The sequence below is a fragment of the Parasteatoda tepidariorum genome, chromosome 10, assembly GCF_982258835.1.
Source record: "Parasteatoda tepidariorum strain Cologne lab strain chromosome 10, Ptep-v5.0, whole genome shotgun sequence".
Lineage (NCBI taxonomy): Eukaryota > Metazoa > Arthropoda > Arachnida > Araneae > Theridiidae > Parasteatoda > Parasteatoda tepidariorum.
Genome location: NC_141764.1, coordinates 83,028,052 through 83,054,496, shown reverse-complemented (window position 1 = coordinate 83,054,496; position 26,445 = coordinate 83,028,052). Strand labels below are relative to the sequence as shown.

Below are 26,445 nucleotides of genomic sequence, written 5' to 3'. Positions count from 1 at the left end.
GTTATATGCAGGTAATTAAGGAAGGTTGGAAATGGTCCATGACCCGTCAAGAACCAGATGACTTGTTTTGGAGGAATTGTTTTGAAAAAAGTAACATTGTTAATAATTTTGAATAGACGTCTGCCTCTGTCTGAATTATTCCATTGAAATTGTCATTTTGTTAGAAGAGAATCTTTAATACGTCGTTTAAGATATGAAACTGGAAGTGGGTATACATAATTTTTCGGTTTTCTCGTAGATACGAATGCTGCTATGGATTAGAATATCCTTGTATTATGGGCTGAGTTCAAAATTGAAAAGTTATGAAGTTGAACATTATATTTTATTTTATAACCGCCGTCGAATAGACAACCCAATTTTGAGTTTGCGGCTACCAATGTTCAACTCTATAGCCTTGTAGTTTTGTACCCAATTCAGAAGACGAGGGAACTCCTGTATCAATACCCGCAGAGGCATTGATTTGTGATGGGAATTTGGCGGACTTTGTGACCCCGAGAGGCGCATTAGTGACGTTTAACGTATATTAGTCACGATTTAATGCACGGGGATTCCTCTGCAGGCTAGAATCGAACTCTTGTTCTCACGAACACCAGTCCGACGCCCTACTAACCGGGCTATTCCAGCGAGTTGATTATTGACAGTCGCATACTTAGATTTGAGTCGGCTGTTCAACGCTGGATATAGAAAAATAAAATAAACCATGAACAAGGCTATTACAGCAGGCCTTCGCTAATTCGGTCATAATTCGGTCAGCCTAAAATAAATTAGACAAATTGAGCAACGGATAGTGCAAGAAAATTTTCTGTTTGGACAAATTTAACGTACTTCTACGGAGATATGTTAGCTGAATATATATTCCCGTTTTTGAGAAATATCGGTCATTTTGAAATATTTTTACATATGTATCTTTTCTTGGAACAAATCACCCATAATATTGAGAAAAAACGCTTAAAATTTCTATGCTTCAAGTAAATGTCTTACAGATGCCACCTTATACTTAATCGGCTATGGTAAATACTCTAAAGAAAAACAAGGTTAAATCTCAAAGATTATATGTACAAATTTTGCAAAGGCGTAAAATAAGTTTTAATGAATAATATAACAGTTCTGAATTTTACTCGTTTTTATATAACCGTACATTATATTTCGTACCATTCGTTATAACAGTACATTATATTTTCTTTAGATAACTGTCAGCCCTTCTGCAAGATTTATATTGAGTTTTATTCTTTCAGAAACTACATTTTTAAGCGAATTCAGGAAAACTATTTGTTTGAACTGTTTAATATTTCAACTAAATAACCTCGCAAAACTTAATTCTCATTTCGGTTAACTTAAACGTTTCAAATTTATGTGTACAATATTTTAGCGAAATGTTTCCCTTTAGAACAGTTAAAAAAATGAGTGTTTCACTCCAATGTGTCTAAAACATTTTGTCACATTGCTCTTTAGAAACAAAAAGTATTGCTTTATTAAGTTGTGTTTTGCTTTCAGGGAATAAATGTTTCCATTTTAAATATTTATACAGTAACTATCTTCTAAAAATAATCTTTTATTATTTATATTTTCCTGTTGTTGCCTTATAAAATATTTTAGAGATATTCTTTTTAGTGAAAACAAGCCCCATGATGGTTTTTCGTTTTCTTGTTTGAATCTAGAATAAATAAATGCAGGTCATGTTTCTAACAAAAATGTAAATGAACATTTTGAAATAACTGAACGTGCCAAAGTTTTTGAGAAATCTCCAGAGGTAAATAATTTTACTACTGCTTCAAATACGATACCCTTATTGTTGTTACTTATTTTACTTGCTAAAACCAGAAAGCCTTCATGAAATCGAGCAAATTTTTAAGGTAAATTCAAATTTTAATTCAAAACCTCTACTTTGTTTATAGATAGATAGAGCTTAAAGTTTAATATCACAATTTGGGAGTAAATAAGCCAAAATGGAAACTAAAAAGAATTTCAAGATAAAACGTTATCTAGAAAAAATTAAGGAGGATAATGTGGAAACAAACAATATGAAGAATAAAAGCCTTAAGGAATTCTTTGTATAATATATATTCGTATATTCAGAATAGTATAAATTTATAATTATGCTAATATACTAATATATTAGTGTAATTATTAAGCTGTATTATATTACAGAGAAAGAAAGATAAGGCAAATTCTGTGAAAGACTCGGAACAGGTGTGAAAGCGAGATGGAAAAAAAGAGAAAGGCTGATAGTAAAACCATTTCAGTTATTGCTAGTTTTCTGGAGGATTTTACTTATTCTTTTTTTTAAACTACTTTATCTTAGAAAAGAAGCTGCTTTATATGTATGCTAAACTTATAAAAGAAATCATGATAGTTACAGCTGTCTTATTTTTCTCGATAAAAATACTAGAATGAAATGTCTTTCGTACCAGTTTTTGCTCTTTTCCGTCTTGCTATAAAAGGGCTTTCAGCCAGAAGAAAGACTTCTGTGAAAAGATCCGGTGAAAGACTTTTGAATTTTATTCTATGATTAACCGAAACAATATAACAGAAATATAACTAATTTAACAGATGTGCTTTATATTATGTTAAATAGCAAACTACGATAAAACCTCACGCAGAGGATACTCACTAAGGAAACCTCACACTAAGGAAAACGGAAGCCTCATATTACGAACAATGTTTCTAATTTTCTGTGAATCTAGCCATCAAGGTATTCATGCAAATCAATCATTTATTCAGACTGTTGACAAATGAATGATTCTGAATTCGACACCTCCATAGGGCCTGGTGCTTTACAGGTAGGTTTTGTTATTATCTTTTTTTTTACCGTTCATCACCTTCAAATCTTACCTTAAAGGAGGTATTGCCGTGTTTCCCATTAAGTGATGGGGGTGTGTTAGGAGTTGTGAAACGTAGAAATTAATGGCCTACAAGCTTCTTTGTGGATAATTGCAGTTTGGAAAAAAGTAAAATTCTCAACCCTTTTAAATTGTTTCACTTAGGTAGACCTTACAAAGGATACAACACTAGGTAGCAATCTCTTTGCAGATGCAGATGACGCAAATTCTGAGAATCCCGTTTCCGAATGCATAAATTTGATTGGAGAAAATGTTATCAACGGTAATTAAACGTAGACGAGAATACTGAGTGTCAAACGAATGATTTAACTATGGATTAAACAGAATGATGCTCAATTGATACTTTATGAAAATAAAATGAAACTGATACTCAATTGATGCTCTATGAAATCAATTGATGCTCACCAAAAGTAAAAACTTGAATTAAAATGAAAAGTAAAAACTTGTATTGAGGATCTGAGACATTCTTATGTATACGAAAATTGTAAAATTGGTTTAAAAATATTAAATGATTTAAAAATGTATCATGAAGATACGATTAGTCGCAACAGCTTAAAATAAACTTTTATCACATCTTTCTTTCCAATTGTTTAAATATAAAACAAAGGAATGTACACACATCTAATTTCTTCGTTTATTCATTTAATTGTAGAAAATATAATTTTGTTAAATTCAAATAAATAATGTTATTGAATTATTAATTATTAATTATTAATTATTAAGACAAGTTTTTGATTGGAAGCCTCAGGGCAATAGGGAAAGAGGTAGACCTAAAAATACTTAGTGTAGGACGATTGTTAACGAATTGAAAACTATAAGAAAGACATGGAGGGAGGCAAGATATTTGCCCACAAGTAGATCGAGATGGAAAGCTATGATAGAAGCTCTATGCTCCTATTCAGAGTAAAAAGAAATATGTATGTAATTATTTCTTTATCCTCGCAATTATTCTAAAAACTACTCATGGCGTTAGTCTTCGTTCTTAGTTTACCTTTTACGTAAGCGAAAAATTTTTTTTGTCCACTTTACCGAGGTTTCACTTTACAGAGATCTTATAGGGTAGTTAGTTCATGGTCCCTTTACTAAACGTATACACTAGCAAGATGTCTAGATATGAGTACAGTCATATTACTAGTAAACAATTTTTTTATACAGCATTTTATTAAAAAAAGTAATTCTAAAAGTAAAAACTTAATCGCAGCAACCAGGCATATATTTGAAATATATTTGAGTTAATATAATTTAACTGAAATATAATTTAAATTTTAAATGTTATCCAGAAATGTTATCCAGATCATATTTAAATTTTGGTACTATTTTCAAAATCAATTTTTCCGAATATCTAAAATCTATAATCCTGAACGAGTTCTGTTCATACACTACGTTGCGATTCAAAATAAATTAGTATGCCAATACCATACAATTCAAAAGAAATTGGAATTTAGAACAAAGTAAGGTTTTCCTTCCAATGCATCGAGAGAATAGTATTTTCTTTTTTAAAAAGTAAGTTAATTTTGAGTTTGAAAGAAACTACTAATTCCTTTTTTACATCGAAATTCAGCTTCTAATCTTTAAACATAAAAAAAGACGTCTCAGGAAGAAATGAGTGAGTTTTCTTTTGTCATGTTTCCTGAACCGTTCATCATTTTTTTTAAAACTGAATCTTTTTCTTTTCTTTCTTCGAATAACTTTCAACATTCTTTTTCGGAAATGAAGATAAGAAATCAATTTTTTTTTCTATTTCTTAGAGACTTCATCCATTTATTTGCGTTACACAAGGTTGACCGAACTTAAATTATAACTTGTGTATTATTATGTGTCATTTTTAGAAATGCCATTGTAATAGCAAGGAAATGAATTTATTATACTAGTACTTGTTTGCTGTTAATTTCACGATGTGAAATATCACAATAGATAACTTAAATTACAATTTTAAAATGGAACTTTTTTTTTAAGTTTCATTACTCTGAAACTGTTCAACCGATTACGCTCAAACTCGGTACTCTGTTATGAAAATACATGGATTAAAATGATGTAAAAATTTGTGCATCGTACAACTCAATTTTTTTCCCGACTGATTATAAATAAAATTGAAAAGAAATAAATGATTGCTAAAAATCATATTTCACTTGCATAAATAAGTTTTATAAATATGTCTCCATAAGTTTAAAGCCTCAGTTTATCTGTCTTACGCTTGAAGCAAAACTATAATTTAAACTATATGTGCCACTTTGCCTGAAAAATGATCTGGGCTTTAGAATGAACAAATAATTTAAACATTTTAAAAGATATTAATTTTTTAACCTTTTTTATTTTAAAGGATATTAACTTTTTAAACTTGACTTAATAGTCATACGTGACAGTTGCAAACTCATAGCAGCTGTAAAAATTATATAATATTCGGGAAAAAAAACATCATTTAGTGCATAGATAAAACTTTCGTAAAATAGCCTTAAAAATCTCCTTAGATATGACGAAATAAATAAATCGTGAGTTCAAAATTTAGGGGTTCAAACTTTCAATCATTCTCAGTTCAAACAATTAGGATCATATTTTCCAAATTGTGGTTCAATATCTACCAATGCTAGTTCAATATCTACCAATCACTAATACCAATAATGTGGTCTCAAGTGATCAATCTAATATTTTGAAAAATCGCCAGTTTTCTCAATTTGTTAAAAAAAAATCAACTCATTTTCTGAATCCAAATATTTGGAGCAAAAATGGGTTATTTTAGTATAGGTCTTATAATACGTAAAAAAAATATTCGAGAATTTTGAAAAAAATAAGCAAGAGAAAAAACTAGTTATGTTTTGCAAGGAGTTAAAATCAAGAATTAAACATGTAATTAACCGCTAAGAATTTTGTCAAGAGGCAATTTTTGAAATGAAAACTATGATAAAAGAAATGTTTCTAAGATTAAATATTTTATAAAATAACTAGCTATAAAATAACTGGGGGGATGTCAATTTTTGAGATAAAAAAGAATTGAGAAGGGGCTATTAATGGATCCAAATTTTTCTAAACCAATCAAAACCATTTCTAGACGTTTTAACCAAAAAAACTATTCAAATTATAACAAAATGGAGAAATAAAAAAGGAAAATGTCAAATGGTGAGAGACAATTAAGGAAGATAATTGAAAATAACTTTGACGAACAAATACTTTTCACACAAAGATTTGATGCATATCATTAAATTCCAAATAAGAATTACCTGATATGAAAAAAAAGCTAAAAGCTGGTACTCCAAATTTATGCATCAATAATAAAATAGAAAATGAAAAATAGTAACTGTAACCTACCTGCTCTAACATGGACATTTCGACTCGCAATAGCACCAAAGCTGTTGGAAGCGATGCATCTATAAATTACTGAATGAATGTCAGGACGATATTCATCTGGTGTGAAGGGGGAAAACACTAGAGCACCATCCCTTCGAACATGACGAATTCCTGGTATATCTTGAACCACCTCGTTTTCGTTTTTAGTCCATGTGATAGCAGGTGCAGGGTTACCACTAGCAGTACAAGGAATCACGGTCCCACTTGAGTTTGAAAATTCAGATATATGTGGTGGCTCTGTTGTGAATGTAGGGCCATTTAACTTGAAGCACAAGGAAATACCTGTAAAAGACAAAGCCATTTTAAAAATTGGAAATAGTGCACAAAAGCACCGTGATAAAACATTTCTCTAACCGTAAACCAAACTACAAAAATAAATGTTTTTAATGTAAAAAAATACACTTTACTGGTACTATTACTGTAGCTCATGCAAAACTAAATGTGCAAAAATGTTAAAAATAAATAAAAACGAGAAAACAAATAGAGGCGACTACATTCTAAAAAATACGCTATAACCTACCGGCATTTTAAGAGCAACATCAGTGAAATCCATTTTTACCGTAAAATATTATACCGTAATCCTTATAGCAATATTTATTTAATTAGAGTGAATCAGTGATTTTACGGTAATTATTGCTTTGAAAATTATTGAGCTGTTTATCAGATTTTTGTTCCGTAACATGCTCCAGTAAAAATAGACTTTGCTGTAAAAAGTACCACGGTACTTTTACAGTAATTTAATCAGGAATTTTTCGCAGTGTACGCTATCTTCACAAAAAAGTATTTTCCATATTACTTTTTTGATGGACTCAAAAATTTATAAAAAAATAAGTAACTGGAAAATATCTTGATAAGTTTTGATCAACTTATTGATTTCGAATGTAAAATTTGATTATTTAAAATAGTGTCTAAATTTGTGTATATTGAAACTCAAAAGTATTTCTAATGATAATTAATAAAAAAGTAATTTTAGAAATTACTAATTTAATTACCTTATTTTTCGTTCAATTACAATTAAAACCACTTTCTTGACTAAATTACTGTAAAAGTATATTTAATATTGATATTGGCCTTAATTTCATTATGAATTCTTTACATTGTTCAGCAACTTAAGTTAGGGTACTTCAAAATTATTTAAACATAAAGTCCTAATTTAACTTTGAAATAACAAGTGATTACGATCCATCTATATCTCAATAAATGCCTCTGAACCAGGTAATAATACTTGGTGTGGTGCCTTTTGCACAACATAAAAATAATAGAATCAATTGAATAAAGATGGAATATGAAAACGAATAATAATAATAGAAAAAATAATCAGTGACCTAATTTTAATATATTTTTTTTATTCCGGTCGCAGCTCAAAATGAAAGTTCTGGAAAATGGGGACACCAAAAAATGCACCATCTCAATGTTCAACTGAAATTTTACAATCAAATGAGGAATTCTGCTCTCACCATTCCATACTTTTTTGAACACTAAGAATAATAATTAAGAGAGAAAATCAAAGTCTCGGTTTAGCGCCGGGTTAGCCATGAGAGACCACTTTCGTAGTTTTCCTCAAGATGTAACTCAAATGCGGATTAGTTCCATTTAAAAAATCCTCCTGAGAAGGCTAGTTTGCCCCATGTTCGATACATGAGTTTTCTGGTCTTCTGGGTGGGGTTCAAAATGACAAGGTGACGAAGTTAAACAGTGATAGTCGTTGAGCTTCTCCACGCCGGTTATAAAATAAGATTAAATTTAATACAATTATTATAAATAAGGCCCATTACAACCTTATGAAAAAAACTGTTAACTTTCAAAAGGAAATTTAAAAATAAACAAAATTGATGCGAAGTCATTTCGGAGAATGATATCATACAGAGCATTTATTTGAATTCAGTTTTATATTCTTCAACAAAAAAAAATGGACAATATTTTGAATATAAGATTGAAAAAATAGAACTAAATGCTATGTCCGTTTTCTTAAACACACATTTTGAGCTGCACCCAGAATGAAAATCTCACCTACTATATACTCTATACATTCCGTAGACTGTACATTAGCTCAAAATTGACAGATAAACTGATAGGAATCAAATAACCATAACCTTAGACGGTTGTGTACTTGAAAGAGACTGATACTCACGCATTTGGCATTACTTGACATGTTTCCGTACTATATGCAAACTTCGTTCACGTCTTTCATTTGACGATTTCGATCACTGAACTGACAGCTACATGACACTGATGGCAACAGTGACGTAGTAATACGGGGGAAAAAGATTTACCAAAATTTGAAATTTCCATGAGGTCACTTTTAGTAGAAATAAAATTTAGGCATTTTGTAGGATATTTTTTTTCATCCCATCGTTAATAAAATAGAAGATTTATTTTATTGCGCTGTAATTGGAAGTTAAGACATAATTTTAATGCTGATAAATTAAAAAAAAAAGTTAAGTAAATTTAGATCTAATATTGAGTTCCATGTTGCAAGAAATCAAAGTAAAGAAATCAAACAGTGTCACAAACTCAGTATAATAAAGGAGAGAATATAAGATTACAAGGGTACCTCATAGGTACAATATAGTGAATAGAAAGAAAAAAAGAAAATCTCATGAGTTTCATAAGCATTTTGATGCAAACACTAAGATTGGAAGAAAAAAATTCTGTTAAAATTTCCGTACTGTATGGACAAGACATGTTTGGTTAAAAAAAATGGTAATAAAACTAAGACAAACATTATTTAAACCATTCATTTGATATTTTTCCCGTTCACGTGGTGACGCGGTTTATCGGAAATTCGGGTTCTCAATTTGGGTCTTATTACCTCACATCTGAAAATAGTTTTAAAAAAAATTAAATTTTAATTTAATCGAATAAATCGTTTTAATGTCATGCTCTAAGGTTTCATGATAAAATAACCAAATTTTATCACATATTATAAAATTATATCTTATTGGTAATTTTACCAAAAATTACCAAAGCTCTTCGGTGAAAATTATCGAGCTTTTAAGTGTTCCCTTAGAGCCAAAAACACGGTATATTCTGGTAGTTTTGACTATACTTTTGTTCTGGAGAGGAAAAGGCAGTGAAGTCTATCATAGAACATATCAGTAAAATTCGACGTGGTTGGTAAAATACTGTTTTTTTCCGTGTAACGAGTGTTTTTTTAATAATTATTTTTTTAATCTTTTAAATAATAAGCGCTGAAAAAAATCCTGGTTAGGTATAAAAATTTTTACAGCATTTTAAACCATCTAGTTTTAAATGACAAATTTGAATGAAATCGATCGAATAATTTCTGAATTATAATTTTAAAAAAACAACAACAAATTTTAAAGCTATTTAGTTCTTAAGAGCTATTTGACCAATTTCATCCAAAGTTTGCAATTTGTCATTCAAAATCACATAATTTTGATTTTGACCAAAAATTTATTTTGATTTGACCAAACATTTTTCAACCATTAAAAATAATTGAAGAAAACAATTAATTATCATTAAAATAATGTTTTTCCATAGAGAAATCTTTGGATAAAATAATTTTATAATTGTGAGCAAAACTTTTCTGATTCGCTTGAAAGCGTTTCGTTATATTATGAAATTCACGAAAAGGGAAACTTTTGACCGAAATCTTGGAAAACTCTTCTGAATAAAATACATATTATACAGCTTCCAGATTGAAGCTACCACTTATAAAACAATATTTTAATAGCCAAAAATACAAAGACTTTAAAAAATACTATTTAATGAGAGAATGAATGCTCTGTTTCATTCCATGACTTAGTAATTGACGTGATTCAATTATTTTAACATATTTGAAGTCACTTTTTTGAACCTAAAAGTTTAGCACTGGGATCGAAAATATCTGATCATTAGAGCTAAAGCAATACATGATTGTTTTTCTTTCATTTCGCTAAATGTACCCTCAAGTGATGAGATAATGGTTTAAAATCTTTAAAGTTTTTGAATCCTGCTCAGATGTTATTTTTCAATTTATTTTTCCAGCTTTAAATTACTTTCCGACAATTTGTTTTTTATAAATACTTTACTCTTTATTTTTTATAAGTACTTTACTCTTTACTATAATTACTTCACTTTCTTATAAATACTTTGTTATAAAAGTATTTTTCATAATACTTTTATAAGTACTTTAAAAACTCCCAATCTCTATATCGAGAATAACATTTTACAGAATATAAAGATTAAAGTTTTATGTTATAATAAAAGCGTTTGAACAAATTTTTAAAAGATGCATTTAATTTCTAATTAAATGTTTTTAATGGCATAATTTTTAAAGAGTAGTAATAAATTTTAAATTATAAATAAATTTGAATACATGTGTGAAATCCCGATGAAAAACGCATACGATGCATAATGTAACAAGTTTTTCTTCAAAAATGGAAAACTATGTACCAGATATACGTTCATTCTTTTAAGAATTCTCAACGAAATAACATTTTTTTTTTGCTGAAATGTAATAAATCTAAGAAATGTTTATAAATATTTTCGCCATGAGAGTTTTCTTAATAGTATGTTCTAAAATATTGATTTCATCAATTCTTTTTAAATTAACTGATTGTTTTTTTAATTGAAACAAACCTTTTAAAAATTTATCAAAACTCAATAAATCTTAAAAATAATGAAAAAAACTGTGCACATTTTCAAAATAATGGACATACATTGTTAAAGACGGTCGCTAATAACTTTCCAGTTTTATATAAATGTTTTTTTAAAGCAAAATAAGGTAAATAGTTAGGAATAATAAAGTTTAAAATATTTTTAATAGTTAATGTAGTATACAAAAAGAGTTATGGTTTATACTTATAGAGGGTTTCCACGATCGAGAATTTTTTTTAAAGTGGTAGCCAAAGTGAGATAAATCTAGAAGATTTAAGCATTCAATGAATATTAAATTTAAAGGAAATAAAAAAAGGTGCAAAACATAAATTGAGAATAATTTATTAGTTGCGTTTATTTAAAACGTAATTACCTTTAGTCTTAAGAAACATTTTCTATTTTTTAACTTAAGAAGACTTTTTTTTACAACTTTTTATATTAATCATAATAAGGGAATTAAATCGTAATTCCAAACAAATACATGTTTGTTTAAATTGTAGAATAACCTAAACTGTTAGGGATTATTTATGGAGTCTTAACAAGTACAATCTTTTAGGCAATGAAATGAATTCTGATAAAATGTATTTCTTTTTTTTCTTATATTTCATAAATCAGATCACTTTTATGAAGATTAAATATGAGACTTAATGCTAATTTTTTTTAAATTCTATTCTTACAGCGTCGATTTAATAAAAGTAAAAAACACATATTTATATAAAAAAAACTTTTTTAAGATATTTCATAAAAATATTATGTATGATTTGAGATTTTTTTTAAATTATTAAAAAAATGCAACTCAATTAAAAGATAAGTACTAAAATTAAAAACGATTGTACCAAGTTTTCTTTTAGTTCTGCGCATGCTCTGTCCGTTACAGATTAATATGTTTAAAAGGGGAAAAATGCTTCTTGCTTCAAAATTTTCTCCTCGAATCAGGAAGCTTCGTGAATTGCAAATGTATTTATGCTTTGCCAAAAGTGCTACATTTTATTTATCCGTTAGTTATTACTATAGCAGTCAGTTTTCTTGGGGGAGGGGGGAGGGTCTACCAAGATCTCGTGGCCTTGCGTTGTAATGCGTTTTTAACTGTCATATTGCTAAATTTTATCAGGAACAGAAATTTCTGAAAAGTTCTGTTTCTGTGGTTGTGAAAATTCTACTCAACTTATAACTTCCGTAACTAAAATTAACGTAAAATTGTTCTCTTTTTGTCATATTTTTCGTGAAAATAAGCTCGCTACTTTGTAAAACAATACGAAAGCAATATCTTTCAAAGAGTTGAAATTTTAAAGTAATCAACTACTTATCAGAAGAAGAGGAATTTTGCGAAGGATCAATTTTAAATATTGTGAAATATCTATTTTTATGAACAAGAAAATAATTTGTAAAGATACTTCCATTAATGGGGACAAATTTCTCTTAAGAAAGACCCCGGTATTGCATGCTGAAAAACAGCGTATTTTTAAAGCTTCGTGTTAAGTTTTAAACTATGAATAAATTTGAATGATTTGAATGATTCAAAATTGAAGATTTTTCAATAAAAATTTTTTTTTTATTAAAATGTATTGGATTTCAGGTATTTTTAAGATTAGTTATTTTCGCAAATAAACATTGTCACAAGCTTTGCTGATGCTGTGTTCCAAAACATCAATTTCAGACATTTTTTTAATTGATTTTCCGTCTTAGTTCCTATTGAATATGCACTGGTTGCAATATAACGCGTACCCCTAAATAGGATAACATAAATTATGAATTAATGTATTAAAAATCATTATTAATAAATTTTTTAGGAACATCTAATAAATGCATTGCAGCATTAAAAAATGACTTTTTTTTAAAAAAAAAACTTAAAAATTAATATTTTAAAATAGTTTTTATATTTATTTTAGGAAAATCAACTTTCGGCAATTCATTTTTTTAATGTTAAAATAACTCATGCAAAACTATAGTGTATGCTGCATTACAATAGAAAAATAATCGTAAGTGACAAAAATTTTGAAACTGATATTTTCATATATTTGGCAATTTTGAATAATAAGTTATTTATTGCGAAAGTGGTTTTTTGAAAAATTAATTATATTTTATCAGTTTTTGAAAAAAAATTCTCTTTTAGCGTTCATAGCAATAAAAAGGGAATAGTAACTTTTTTGTAAATTGTTCGTGAAGTAGTGATGTTTTTTTTCAATTGCACGGCAATATGCCGGAAACAAAAGACAAATAGTTTAATAACTTCTAAATAACAGAAATTTAATTCGATTTAATACCATTAAAGTAAAAAAGCCAAAATAAGGGACATGGAAATCATGAAAACTAAATTATTAATAACAATTATAAGAAAGAAGACAATTATCAATAAAATAAAAGTACACCTTAACGGTTATTCAGCAGGAGAAAATTAAATTAAGCCATATCCCAAGATAAATGAAGAGACATTTTGCGAAAACAAAATAGGGGAAAATAGAAACAAAAGCAGAACTATTACTATGCCCGAATGAAAAGGACTCATTTGTTTCAATTCTCAGGAGAATTACCATTGCACATTACTTAAAATAAAAATTCTGGGAAATTTGTTTGAATTAAAGCCAAGCGATTCCTTGAATAAGTAAGAAAAAATTCGAATATTATTTTATACTTTTTGTGAATGTTCCGCTTTCGTCAAATCGGGGAAAAAAACTAATTATAAATTTGTAAAAATAGAATTTTACTTTTGTGATTTTGAGAATAATCACATAAAACCAGCGTTCTGTCTAGACCTTTTGTTAGAGGTTTTGCTTTTGTGAAAGATTTACACATAGTTTTCTGAATTTGATGCATGCTGAAATAGTTTTCTAATTCTGTTTTTCTAAAGAGAAAAAATATCACTAAAGCGAAATTTCATTTTTTAAAATTTAGAACTAAAAGTTTTATAGACTCCATTTGGGAAGAGTCTAATTTAAACTGAAAAATACTGCGAAGAGTTTAATTTTTGAACTGAAAAATGCCGTGATGAGTTTTGCTTCAAACTGAAAAATACTGCTAAGACAAAATATTTTAAACAGAGTCCATTTTAACGATTTAATAGTTTACGAAGTGGTACGTTACGTACGTTTATAAAAAAGTCTATTTTAACAATAAATTTTTTTCCGAAGGGTATGTTTCAATAATCGAAAATTTCAAGAAGGGTTCGTTAATGGACCCTTTTTTTTCTAAAATTGTATTTGTCCGTCCATGAATTTAAATCCTTCATTGAGAAAATAGACACTTCTTTCCAAGAACAGAAAAATCTAATGTAAAGCAAAATTCCTGAACTGACTTATCACGAGAAAATCCTTTGGAATAAAAATTTAAATACAAAAAAAAAAAAAAAACGAGAGGAGTTGAGGGGCATACAGGTTAAAATCATTACTAACTTGTCACTGAAAGAATTCCCTAGTAAATGATTTTAAAAAAAATGAAATTGGTGTCGCCCTTTAGAAACAAAAAAAAACAATTAAACAATAAAAATTTAAATCGGTAAAGCAGTAAAAATCGTTAAAAATCTAACACAATCATTCATCGTAGGGGTTGCCTTTTAAGGATCAAATTCCACGTTTTATAGTGACGATACAGACTTCTAAACATCAGAATTTTGAACAAACTAATATAATATTCGTATATCTTATTAACTTAGAGCCCAATCTATCTTTCTCTAGTTGAGAGGGTTTTATAAATTTTCTAAGTAGATTATTTTGTTCGAAAGGGGATTAACTTCAGTTTAAGAGACTTCTTGTTTCTTTAAAGTTTTCTCCCCAGACGGTACTTCAAGATAAACTAAACTAATTTCCATTGAAAGGAGTTGCATGCATCTAGCGGCCTGCCTAAATTGAATACTATTTATTCTTCATCTGAGGGATTCACTTTCAGTATTTAAAGTTAAGAAAGTTATGTTTAATTAATATAAAGTTCGCACATCAGATGTGTTATTAGTTCAAAATATTTACTTTTTAATTTGATGTTTAAATTAGCTACTTAATAATATAATTAACGTAGTAAATATTAAAATTGAAATACACGGGATAATTTTTAATAAAATAATTAGAACTTCGAGTACTAATGCACAATCTTAATGGTTCAAAAATGACATTTGAATTTGCTTCTTAGTTAGTGTTTACTAGTTACTACTTAAGTTAGTTAGAAATCATGGATGGCCAATTCACTCCACTCATGAAATTATGGTTGGCCAACCCACGTCACTCGTGTAATCATAGATGACCAACTCACGTCAATCGGGAAATCAGAGATGGCCAACTCACGTCACGATTGTAGCACACGAAATATTATTGAAAAATGAAAAAAGAAAGAAAAACTAATAACGCTGTCATCAGGAATTTTGAGGAAATCTATAATAGAAATAATAAAAGGAATGTATGGATGAAATTAAAAACAAGAAAAATTGTTTACCACAAAGGAGTAAAGTTGTAAATATGACTCAAAGTTCATAACCTGCTGTAAGCAGCTCAAAAGCTTAATTTACCTCTGTAGGTTTTAAATTAGGACAATGAATGCTAAAAGTATTCTTACATATGTATAACTGGCCCACAAAAAATTAGTTTTCTAGTACGAAAAATGAAATAAGTATTTTTTTGAGGTTAACTATAATCTCATGTCTTATATTTATAAACATGACTATAGATCATTTTAAAAAAAGATAACATATTATTTATTTTTCTAATTAATTTAATGCTAAAATATTTGCTAGTGCGGTAACTAAATGTAATTGGATCAAGTTTCAGTGTTGAAAATAAAATCTTGATAAGGTTAAGAAAACAAATGTAAACATTTTTATTGCAGTACAATAAATTATTCTACTAAACTTTTAGAAATATATTCCAATACAGCTGTATTTTGTAGATTACAAAGTAATTAGACATAAGTAATTTTCCTTACGTCTTATTAATAATAATAAGACATAAGTAATTTTTACTACTTCCTTAATATTTAAAAGCTTAATTTAATATCTTCTTACAATGTGTATTAATTAGTTTCATAAAGATACATTACTTAACACAAATTCCATTAAAAAAATACTTCTAATTAATTTAATTAACTTTATTTAAACAATATTTCTTTTGGAATCAAGTCACTTTTACATTATTTCTCAGATATGGCACTTGGATCAGAAATTTTTCGTTACGATTATTAAATTTGAATAAAACATGCCATAAAGTCAATCTAAAAACGGAAAAGTTAAAGTTATAACTTAATTTATTAAGTTAATAAAAGGGAATGTATGCAAATTGTTCTGGATGGAAAGAGTAATTAAAGTTGACGACCTTACCTCTAAGGAGTGTGCTTCTACTTACTTAAAGTGGCATGTCAAAGTACAAAGCACGATCCACTATATCGACATAAAATCTAATTACGTAGTAATTAAGTAAATGGGGCCTGTGTAAATGTCACTTAAACAGCCTAGGCTGTTTAGGGAGGGGAAGAAGTTCATTAGGCATTTTAATTTTGATAATTGACGTTCATCAAGAAAGAAAATTGCCAGCTGTTATTCCTATTTGAACACGTTTTATTATGAATTTGTCATAATGTCAGGTGCCTATTGCCAAGAAGTATTTTGATTTTTCTCCCGCGAGGTAATTTGGATAACTTTTTAGCGGTTACACGGGAGTTGAGATTATTTTTTTTTTCAATTATCAAGCCAAATGTGTAATTTTGTTACTTATATAAAATATTTGAGTGATTAATTATTGAAGGAAGTATGTTAATAATGGTTCAAAATTGAAATTTCTTCTTTTCATTGTCGGTTGGGAGGAAATCTGTTATCACGATTTTTGATACTAAGAGCAGTACATATTTTAAATATTATATGATTTTTTTAATGGGTATTTTTAATTTATGAGCTGAAAATAGTTTATTAATGAGCATGTGTTTTACATGTAGGTTGCACGAGAGTTGAGATTTTATTATTAATTATGTAGCTCGATATGCAATTTATTACTTATATAAAATGCTTGAGGGACTATATATTCGAAATAAGTATGCTACTAATGGTTTAAAATAAAAATTTGTTCTTTTCATTATCGATTTGAAGGAAATCTGTTATCGCGATTTTCAATGCAAAGAGCAGTACATATTTTGAATATTATATGATTTTTTTATAGATCTTAATAATTTATTTATTGAAAACACTTTATTAACAATCATATTTTCTGCATGAATGTTACACGAGAGGTGAAATTTTATTTTTAATTGGCAGTTTGTTACTTATCTAAAATGTTTTAGCTACAAATTATTCGAGATAAGTGTGTTTATAATGGTTTAAAATTGAAATTTGTTCTATTCATTGTGAGCTTGAAGGAAATCTGTAATCACGATTGTTAATACTAAGAATATTACATATTTTGAATATATATTTTGAATGCATATTTATATATTTTGAATGCATATTTGAATGCATATCTTGAATGCATATTTATATATTATATATTTTGAATGCATATTTTTTACATGTATGTTACGCGGGAGTTGAGATTTATTTTCAATTATCTAGCTAAATATGTAATTTATTACTTTTATAAAATGTTTGAGGGATTGATTATCGAGATAAGTAATATTATATGATTTTTTTCATGTATATTTTTAATTGTTTGTAGTGAAAAAAGCTTATTAGTAGGCATGTTTTTAACATGTATGTTACACGGGAGGTGAAATTTTATTTTTAATTAGCAGTTTGTTACTTATCTAAAATGTTTTAGCTACAAATTATTCGAGATAAGTGTGTTTATAATGGTTTAAAATTGAAATTTGTTCTATTCATTGTGAGCTTGGAGGAAATCTGTAATCACGATTGTTAATACTAAGAATATTACATATTTTGAATATATATTTTGAATGCATATTTATATATTTTGAATGCATATTTATATATTTTGAATGCATATTTGAATGCATATTTGAATGCATATCTTGAATGCATATTTATATATTATATATTTTGAATGCATATTTTTTACATGTATGTTACACGGGAGTTGAGATTTATTTTCAATTATCTAGCTAAATATGTAATTTATTACTTTTATAAAATGTTTGAGGGATTGATTATCGAGATAAGTAATATTATCTGATTTTTTTCATGTATATTTTTAATTGTTTGTAGTGAAAAAAGCTTATTAGTAGACATGTTTTTTACATGTATGTTACACGGGAGGTGAAATTTTATTTTTAATTAGCAGTTTGTTACTTATCTAAAATGTTTTAGCTACAAATTATTCGAGATAAGTGTGTTTATAATGGTTTAAAATTGAAATTTGTTCTATTCATTGTGAGCTTGGAGGAAATCTGTAATCACGATTGTCAATACTAAGAATATTACATATTTTGAATATATATTTTGAATGCATATTTATATATTTTGAATGCATATTTGAATGCATATATATTTTGAATGCATATTTGAATGCATATTTTGAATGCATATTTGAATGCATATTTTGAATGCATATTTATATATTATAAATTTTGAATGCATATTTTTTACATGTATGTTACACGGGAGTTGAGATTTCTTTTCAATTATCTAGCTAAATATGTAGTTTGTTACTTTTATAAAATGTTTGAGGGATTGATTATCTAGATAAGTATGCTAATGACCGTTTAAAATTGAAATTTGTCCTATTTATTGTGAGCATGCAGGAAATCTGTAATCACGATTTTTAATACTAAGAACAGTATATATTTTGAATGTTACATGATTTTTTCTAAGATATTTTAAATTCCCTTATCAAAAAAATTGAATAAACATGTATGCTTTTTTATTCATATAGATCTAGTCTTGTAGTATTAGATAGAAATTCTCTTTGATTTATTTGAAAAACAGTGATGCTTCACTGAAAAGATATTTCGAATTACTATTCTTTATTTTAGCTTATTTTAAGTATAACTGTTTTATATATGAAGTTGTAATTACTAAAAAAGAATTTTTTTTCTCACTATATTGCATTTGAACGAACACGCAATATCATTTTTCAAATATGATTTAAAAATCGTAACTTTACTACTTATATAAGCTCAGCGACCAGAGACAGCAGTTTATTGACGGAGTGAGTATAAAAATGTGCAAATATTTTAAAATTATAATTAAATATTAATTTTTTACTGTAAAAATATATAAATATTTACTTTTTGTGTGTTTTATTATATTTATTACGTTATGTGCTTTTGTTATGACAATTATTATTAGAATTTATTTCTAATTGAAAAGTAAAAAAAAATTAAAATTGACTGATGAATAAAATTATTTGTATTAGTAACTACAATTGTTTAAGAATACGAAGTCTTCTTATTTGTTATTCTTAATACTGATAAAAAAATCAATCCGGATTACTTCTCAAATTCCTTTCTAGTATAAAAATTACAATAAAAATATTTATTTTTTTAGTTTATCTTGAAAAAAAATCCTTTAAATAACATGCAGAAACTAAAGACTAAAGATTTTTAAATGCAAGTAAGGAATGGACTTATTTTTAGAGAATCTGGTGGTTCTCATAAATCAAAGAAAACATGAAGACTTTTTCCTTGTCTGAAAATATTACTCAGGCAGAAACGACAATACTAAAGTTTCTCTTCATTAAAAATGGATTTTCAGATCCACTATGATGTATAAAAAGTCAAAATTTTAAACTATTTAATATTTTCTCTAAATGATCTTACTGCATTCGGACTAGTTTAGCAAAGATTTCCAATTTAAATAATCAAGAAGAAAATTATAAGAAATCCAGGAAATAAAAGGAATACATATTTTGATTTGTGATGTGTATGTCTAAAGACTACTGGAAGTTAACCTCCTAAATTCTCATTTTTCATTTCATTATTCTGGCATTTTAAGCGTTATCTAATGATAATTGTTAAAATGGCAGTTTTAAAACGTAGTTTAAATGGCAGTTTAAAAGCATTACGCAGATCTAAATGTTAAACTCAGATTAAAATTAAGTTTACATTTAATTTTCAGCAAAATTAATTAAATTTATAATTCTGCGTACTTATAAGAATTAATAAACTACTGAAAAAGTTTTCGATAATTATCATGAAAGCAAGTTTTCTAACCAAAAAATCAAGTTTGAGCATTGATATAGTGTAAAAAAGGGATTTCTCAAAATTAAGCAAAAATATGTCAAAATATTTCTGAAACAAATAATAGGTGAATTTGAAAACCCCATGTATTCAAAATCGAAACAAAGTTTGCTCATTTTTGACACAATGCATATTCTCAAAAGTAAAGTTGAGGGAGAAAAATATGTGAGAGATGTTCGTTGGCTGCTGGTAGGATTCAAGCCAAGGACATCCGTCTTTGTAGTAGGATGCTCTAACTATCACAGTTGCCCTTCCCAGCTCAGGTAGAGTTATAAAGCTTGATATAGTGGCTGCGGCAATAATTCTTCATGACATACACTTCATTCGCTTTAAAGATTTTAAGACATAGCAAAATAAGCAAAAAGTTAAAATAAATTTACCGACTTTACTATTAGAACCATATTTTCCAAATTACAACTCTTTGTATCACTGAAACTGGAAATTAGCACCCCATGATGAGTCATTACGGTGGTCACTATATAAAGCTTTCTAACTCTTCCTGGACTGAGGTGCACAACTGTGGTGGTTACAGCAGGCTATGAACCTGGAAGTTGTTGGTTTGAATCTTGCCCGCAGTCAACGAACATCTCTTTCCCACATTTCTCCCTCCACATCCGACTATGTATTATGCCCAAGAAATGGGCCTATGTTGTTCAATTTTGAATACATGGAGTTTTCAAAATCGACTATAATTTGTTTCAGAGAAATTTTAACACATTTTCGCTCAATTTTGAGAAATCCTTTTTAATTGTGCACTAACCGAACCTGTGAAATATTAACCGAATCAATTAAACAATAAAAAGCGATTTTTGTTTCGAATAATAATGTTTGCAATTAAAAATGAGTTTAAATACGAAGATTACTTGTTAATTAATAATAATAATAATAAATATGACGATCATAATTGCAACACTGGGTAAGTTATGTTTTGAAATGTTAAACATTTTACGAAAGCAATATACTGATTTGGTGATTTTTTTTCGTTTTATTTTTCAAAAGCAATATAGTGTTGCATGACGAAATAAAGATATAGTAACAGCCCTTTTAATATTACGTATTCATTTCTCTTAAGTGGCATCAGAATTGCGGGTATTGCTCTATCTAAATTGGCGATACTTTTCTTGAAGCAAAGAAAAATGCAAAAAATTTTAAGAATCTTCATTTTCTGTTTTTTTGTTTTTTTTGTTTTTCTTTTAAATTTTTTCTTTTTCTTCAGAAAGGAAAAACAAACTCTTATAGAGATCTCATGAAAAAAAATAGAGCATTAGTTGGAAACTTTATAAAATCATTTTGGTTGGAAATTATTGAAAAAAATTATAAAAAAATGTTCAAAATTACTATGTTTTTTTAATTAAAATTTTTTTTAATTAGATTTTGTTTGCGACAGTGGGATACTTGCAAGTGTCGTTGTGTGTGTAACTCGATCCCAATTGATTATTGAAAAATGGCATTTGTTTGCGTTAGCAACAGTTCCTTCCATTCTATTTCGAGTAACCCAAGCCCAACAAGTATCAATTTTCTTAAGTGTCACATTCTATATTCCTTCTCAAAGATTTCAATTCTTTCACTTTATATTTCTTACAGTCACGAAGTCAACATGTACTAAAAATATATCGTAGTTACAATGAAATACATAATCAAATAATAAATCTAAGTTAAGTAAAAGACGTAGACGAGAAGTAATTACACGTCAACAAATCTGTTGGGTGATACAGTTCTGCATTTAATTAACTTCACGTTCATTAATATTCTAACTATGTGGAGATACTTAGTTCAACTTTATTACGCCATTTTGCTTATAAAAATCAGCTGGCACAGACTTCTTAGGTCAAAAGTGGGGGTATTCGTAATATTCTTCTTCTTGAAATGCATGTACCCGATTGGGAATTTTAAAATTCTTAAATTCTTTGCAAAGAGTAAGGTGAAACATATTTACTGCTTTTTCAAATTTTCTCTTCGTGTTTTCACAGTATTTTGTCTGTCCTTGTAGCGGAATGCTGTTTTGTACCTCTTATAACAACAGAACTGTTTGCTCTAAGATTCTGAACTCTGAACATTGTACGAGGAGCAGGTTTATCTCCCTATATGAAAAATCATTTAAAAACCTTAATTCTTCTGTTCTGGAGAAATGCTTGAAAAATGATTATTTTTTCTCATAAATTTAATAATAGTCATTATTATAAATAAACTCGAATACCATTTTATTTAAGATATATGGAACGTACTTCAGCTCTTAATTATTTTTGATAAGGTTTTTTCTTCAACGAGAATGGCATGGGGTGAATGGCTTCGTTGCTACGTCACCAAATTAGTATTTTTAAACTTCTCTGTAACCCTATTTTTAATTTTTTTTAGTTATGCCTTTGAAATCTATAAAAAAAATAAGCTATAATTTTTTTTCAAAAGATTAATGAATGTGTAGACAAAAAAGTATAAAATAAACTAATTTTTGAAAACAATATTAAAATTAACGACTTTTTTATGGGTTTGGAAGGAAAAAATAGTAAATAAAATACTGCCTGTAACTTATAAATATCGAGTTTATATAAGTTTGGCTAAATTTTCCAGGTACGAAGTACATTTTTTATAAAATTATTTTATAATGCGTTCCTATAATTTATTATAAACGTATGAAAAAAAATAAAGCATCGACTTTTTATTTGAAACCTTAAAAAATTTTGTACGAATTTCTTCAACACGTTTTAAGATAAAATTCGCGTAAAATGAACATAATATTTGGAAAATTAGCCATATAAACCTGATTTTTGTACGTTAAACCCCATATTTTACTTAATACTTTTCCATATAGACCCATAGATAAGTTATATAATTTTTTAGAATATAATAAGCATATTTAGAATATAATAGCAATATTTACAATCGAATAAGAATATAATTTTTTTCATTAAAAATTAAGTAGTAATTTGTAAAATCATTTATTTTTCGCCATTTTATTACTTTATTGTATTTAAAAAAAAACAGCATAAGTCAGACAAAAACATCAGAGTGTATAATTTTACTCTTTTTTATTTAGAAATCTATAGCATCATTATTACTATTAATAATAAGAATTTTTAGTGCTTCAACTAAAAGACACGAGTAATATTATTAACTGTAACTAATTTTCATTTCCAAACATACTTAAATTAGGAGCACTAAATATTTACAACTTATACAAGTTGCATTTTGCATTTTAATAAAAAAGGCACTCGAATAACTCCTATCATTGAATATAAGGACATCAGATTATCTTAACTTATGGAAAAAAGCTCTCGGCGTTACAACTATCTTCTATTCTATCTTCTAACTATCTTCTATCTCAAGAGTAAGAAAATGGCATTTTGTTTCAAAAATATAGCATAAAAACGTAAGACAATACCTTAAAATATTTGAAAACCATTTTTAGGATAGATAAATGCGTTTAAACTATTTATTTGATCTGTTTTTTTTTTCCTTTTATCTTGCTCTCAGCGACTTTGCCTACGCTGAAGTACTTTGTTTTCAATTTTAACCATTTTCAAGAGATGTCCGTGAAGTTGTTAAAGTTTTCTATCTATTGAAATTTTGTAATAGTCTTATAAATCTGTCCAGTTGCTTTAGGAATGATCAAATACATTCGCGACAAAGAATTCTTTTTTTTTTTGTTGATAAAAACACAAAATTATTCAAAATAAATACATAACATACAGTTAATTATTTAACATTTATTCATTTATACAATTAACTAACGTATAATTAGCTACTTAAACTATCACTTAAGACTTCCTTACAAAATGAATCGAACTAAATACTCGACGAATAACTAATTATTTACCTCTACTTAAATTATTAACACAACCAAGCAAACTGAATATAAACAAATGTTTAACGCACAGCTAATTAGTTTGCATTATTTAAATTATCAGTTAAAACAACCTAGCAAATTTATTTATTATAGATGAAATTAAAATATTAATGAAATCAAATATATATGATTAAATAAAAGAATTCTAATTTTCGACAAAGTATTCTTAGAATGTGAGCGCAGTAAATAGAGCCCATTTATACTTAGCTAAATGCAAGTCACATTAATTGGTACAAAAGCAGAAAACAATAAAATAATAGCAATTATTCCATCAGACATAAAAATACATTTAGAAGAAATTGCAAAACCAGTCAATTTAACCTACGTGGTCATAAAAGTTTTAAAAGAAATTGCAGGAAACTAGTTGCCAGTTACATAAAAAATTACAGAAAACTACTATAATGTTACGTCAAGTTAAGTAGATTGTTCAATGATATTTGAGAAATAGAAACCATAAAGGTAAAAAAAATAGGATAGATCTAAACATTTTTAGCAAAAATTTTATGTTCTTAACACAAATTTGCCAAAAATAAAATTATAATTAATTATCTGAATTGCAAATATTTAAAACTAGTATATATGTTGTATATACACCTAAATAAACAGTAATCTTATGCTTTATTAACTACCGGAATTCTGTATAAGGAAAATTATAAAAAAGATAACGATAAACACCATATTTTAAAATATACATAAAAATTAGGCGTCTAAATTAAATTATTCTGAATATCCCTAGCAAAATACTCGCTCTTCATACGTGCTAAAAAGTAGTGAAAACCACGAAATTGATAATTATCACCTCTATCAAAACATACACACAACTTGAAAGCAACTACTAGCGTAATAGATAAGGTTAAATAATACCAATTTTATTTTATTTATTATTAATTGCTTTTCCTTCTCCCAGTAGAATACCGAAGTAAAGCATCACTGGCTGCGGTCAGTAAGCAGATGGGTGATCACTTTGATCAGCCTACGTAGGGACCGAGGGTGATCGGTATCGATCCTCAAAAAACTGTTCTACTGTAAAGCTCAACTTTGCGCTCTGGTTGTTGGGCTACCTAAGCAGAGGAGCCTTGCCTTCAGCAGAGGATCAAAATTGTGATGGCATGTTTTCGAATCATTCTCAAAGATGTTTCCCAGACAGTCGCCACTAGCCCATTGTGCAGCTTAAGTGTGACGTAAATAAAATATTTACCTACCTATATTGCGGCTTTGCGGCGAACTCCTCCAGACTGAAAGTCTATGGCTGTCTGCTGTTATGGTTACAGACTAGAGCACATTTCTAATGGGAGTGAAATTGAGGAGAGAAGGAGTCGATTGGTTTACTCAAGACTACCTACGCTAAGATTAAGACAAAACTATTCGCCCCACACCCCTATTCGAAGTAACCTTTCTTCGTAACCATAGTACCCACCACGACGCTAGACGGGTGCGCCTGGAGGAGTTCTGCTGAAAGCTGCACTATACCTAATTGTTTCTTGTCTCCGTGGATTTATGCTTTTGGATTGTTAATCTTGTCCATCCCATTAAAATAAAGATTAACTCTACTCCGAATTCCTTGTCAAAGTAATATTCCTCAATGCCAATTCTTGATAATCAAACTTTGCTAAACCTATTACCACAGTACTAGAATTAGGAAATCAATATAAAAATCAATATGAAATGCCTTCTTTAATATTGATTAAAGCATCACGCTTTACCACTTTTCCAGTTATACCTATTACCAAAATTAATTAAGCGCGAGTAGCGTCAATGACAGTAAGGACATTTGTACAATACCTGGACCCGAATAAGAACCATTTTCCATTAATTTTGTCCTTTAGTACTAAACTAATTTTTATTTTTGATTTATTTAGAATTTTAAATCGCTTAGTTTAATCTAAAACGCTATTCAAAATTGCAACTATAAATAAAATAAACAATTCGCTTCGGATAACTTCAAAAATACAAATTAGGCTTATGCAAAAAACCTACGCATACTACCATGTTCACGTTGATCATTGATCTACCTGGCAAATATAATAAAAAATAATTATATAAGGAAGAAGGTACAATAAATTCCTTTTTTAAGTAAGGAGAGTTAGAAGCTATCAAACATCACTGATATTATTTTTCTAATATTTGAAAAAGCGGAACTGTCAGTAGTTTAATTTATAACAATGGCTAACGCTAAATCTAAGAGAAAAATAATTTTTCAGACATCTCTTCCGAACGAACTAATTGAAAATTTCACATAATCGTTCCAGAGAATTTCCCCAATCAAAAAATAAAATAAATTCTGCAGTTTACTATAGTTTTGCAGTTGTAAGAGATGCACGATTTCTATGTTCTTTATATAAATGGTAGCTGCACACGCTCTATTTGTAAGGGGAGAAAAAAAGTTCATAACCTTTAAATTGATTTTAATTATGAACAAAACTGAAAGACAATTAATTAAACTGAACCAAATTTTTTTCTTATTATTTGTTGGCCTTTCTGTTGGCTTTACGTACTCAGATTAAGCAAAACCTGTTTTTATAAATTTATCCTTCATTAAATATACATATGTTCAAAAATTTATTATATCTAACGACATATCCTAACGGTGAAAAATTACAACTATAAATAATTTTCTCTGGTACCTTTCCATTGGGTGGTCCGCAAAAACCTATTCCTACAGTACCTTCGTACCGAAATTGGTGTATTTAGTACACGTTAAAAGTAACAATTAACATA

At 27.9% G+C, this 26,445-nt stretch overlaps 1 protein-coding gene across 1 annotated transcript in view; it reads right to left on the bottom strand.

Moving 5' to 3' along the window:
* The window catches only part of LOC107442922 (cell adhesion molecule Dscam1), a 170,807-nt gene that overhangs the window by 136,792 nt on the left and 7,570 nt on the right, over positions 1–26,445 (bottom strand). The window contains exon 2 of the mRNA XM_043040966.3: positions 6,144–6,464. Coding sequence (XP_042896900.2) covers positions 6,144–6,464 — 321 coding nt within the window. The remainder of the gene's footprint in view (positions 1–6,143; positions 6,465–26,445) is intronic.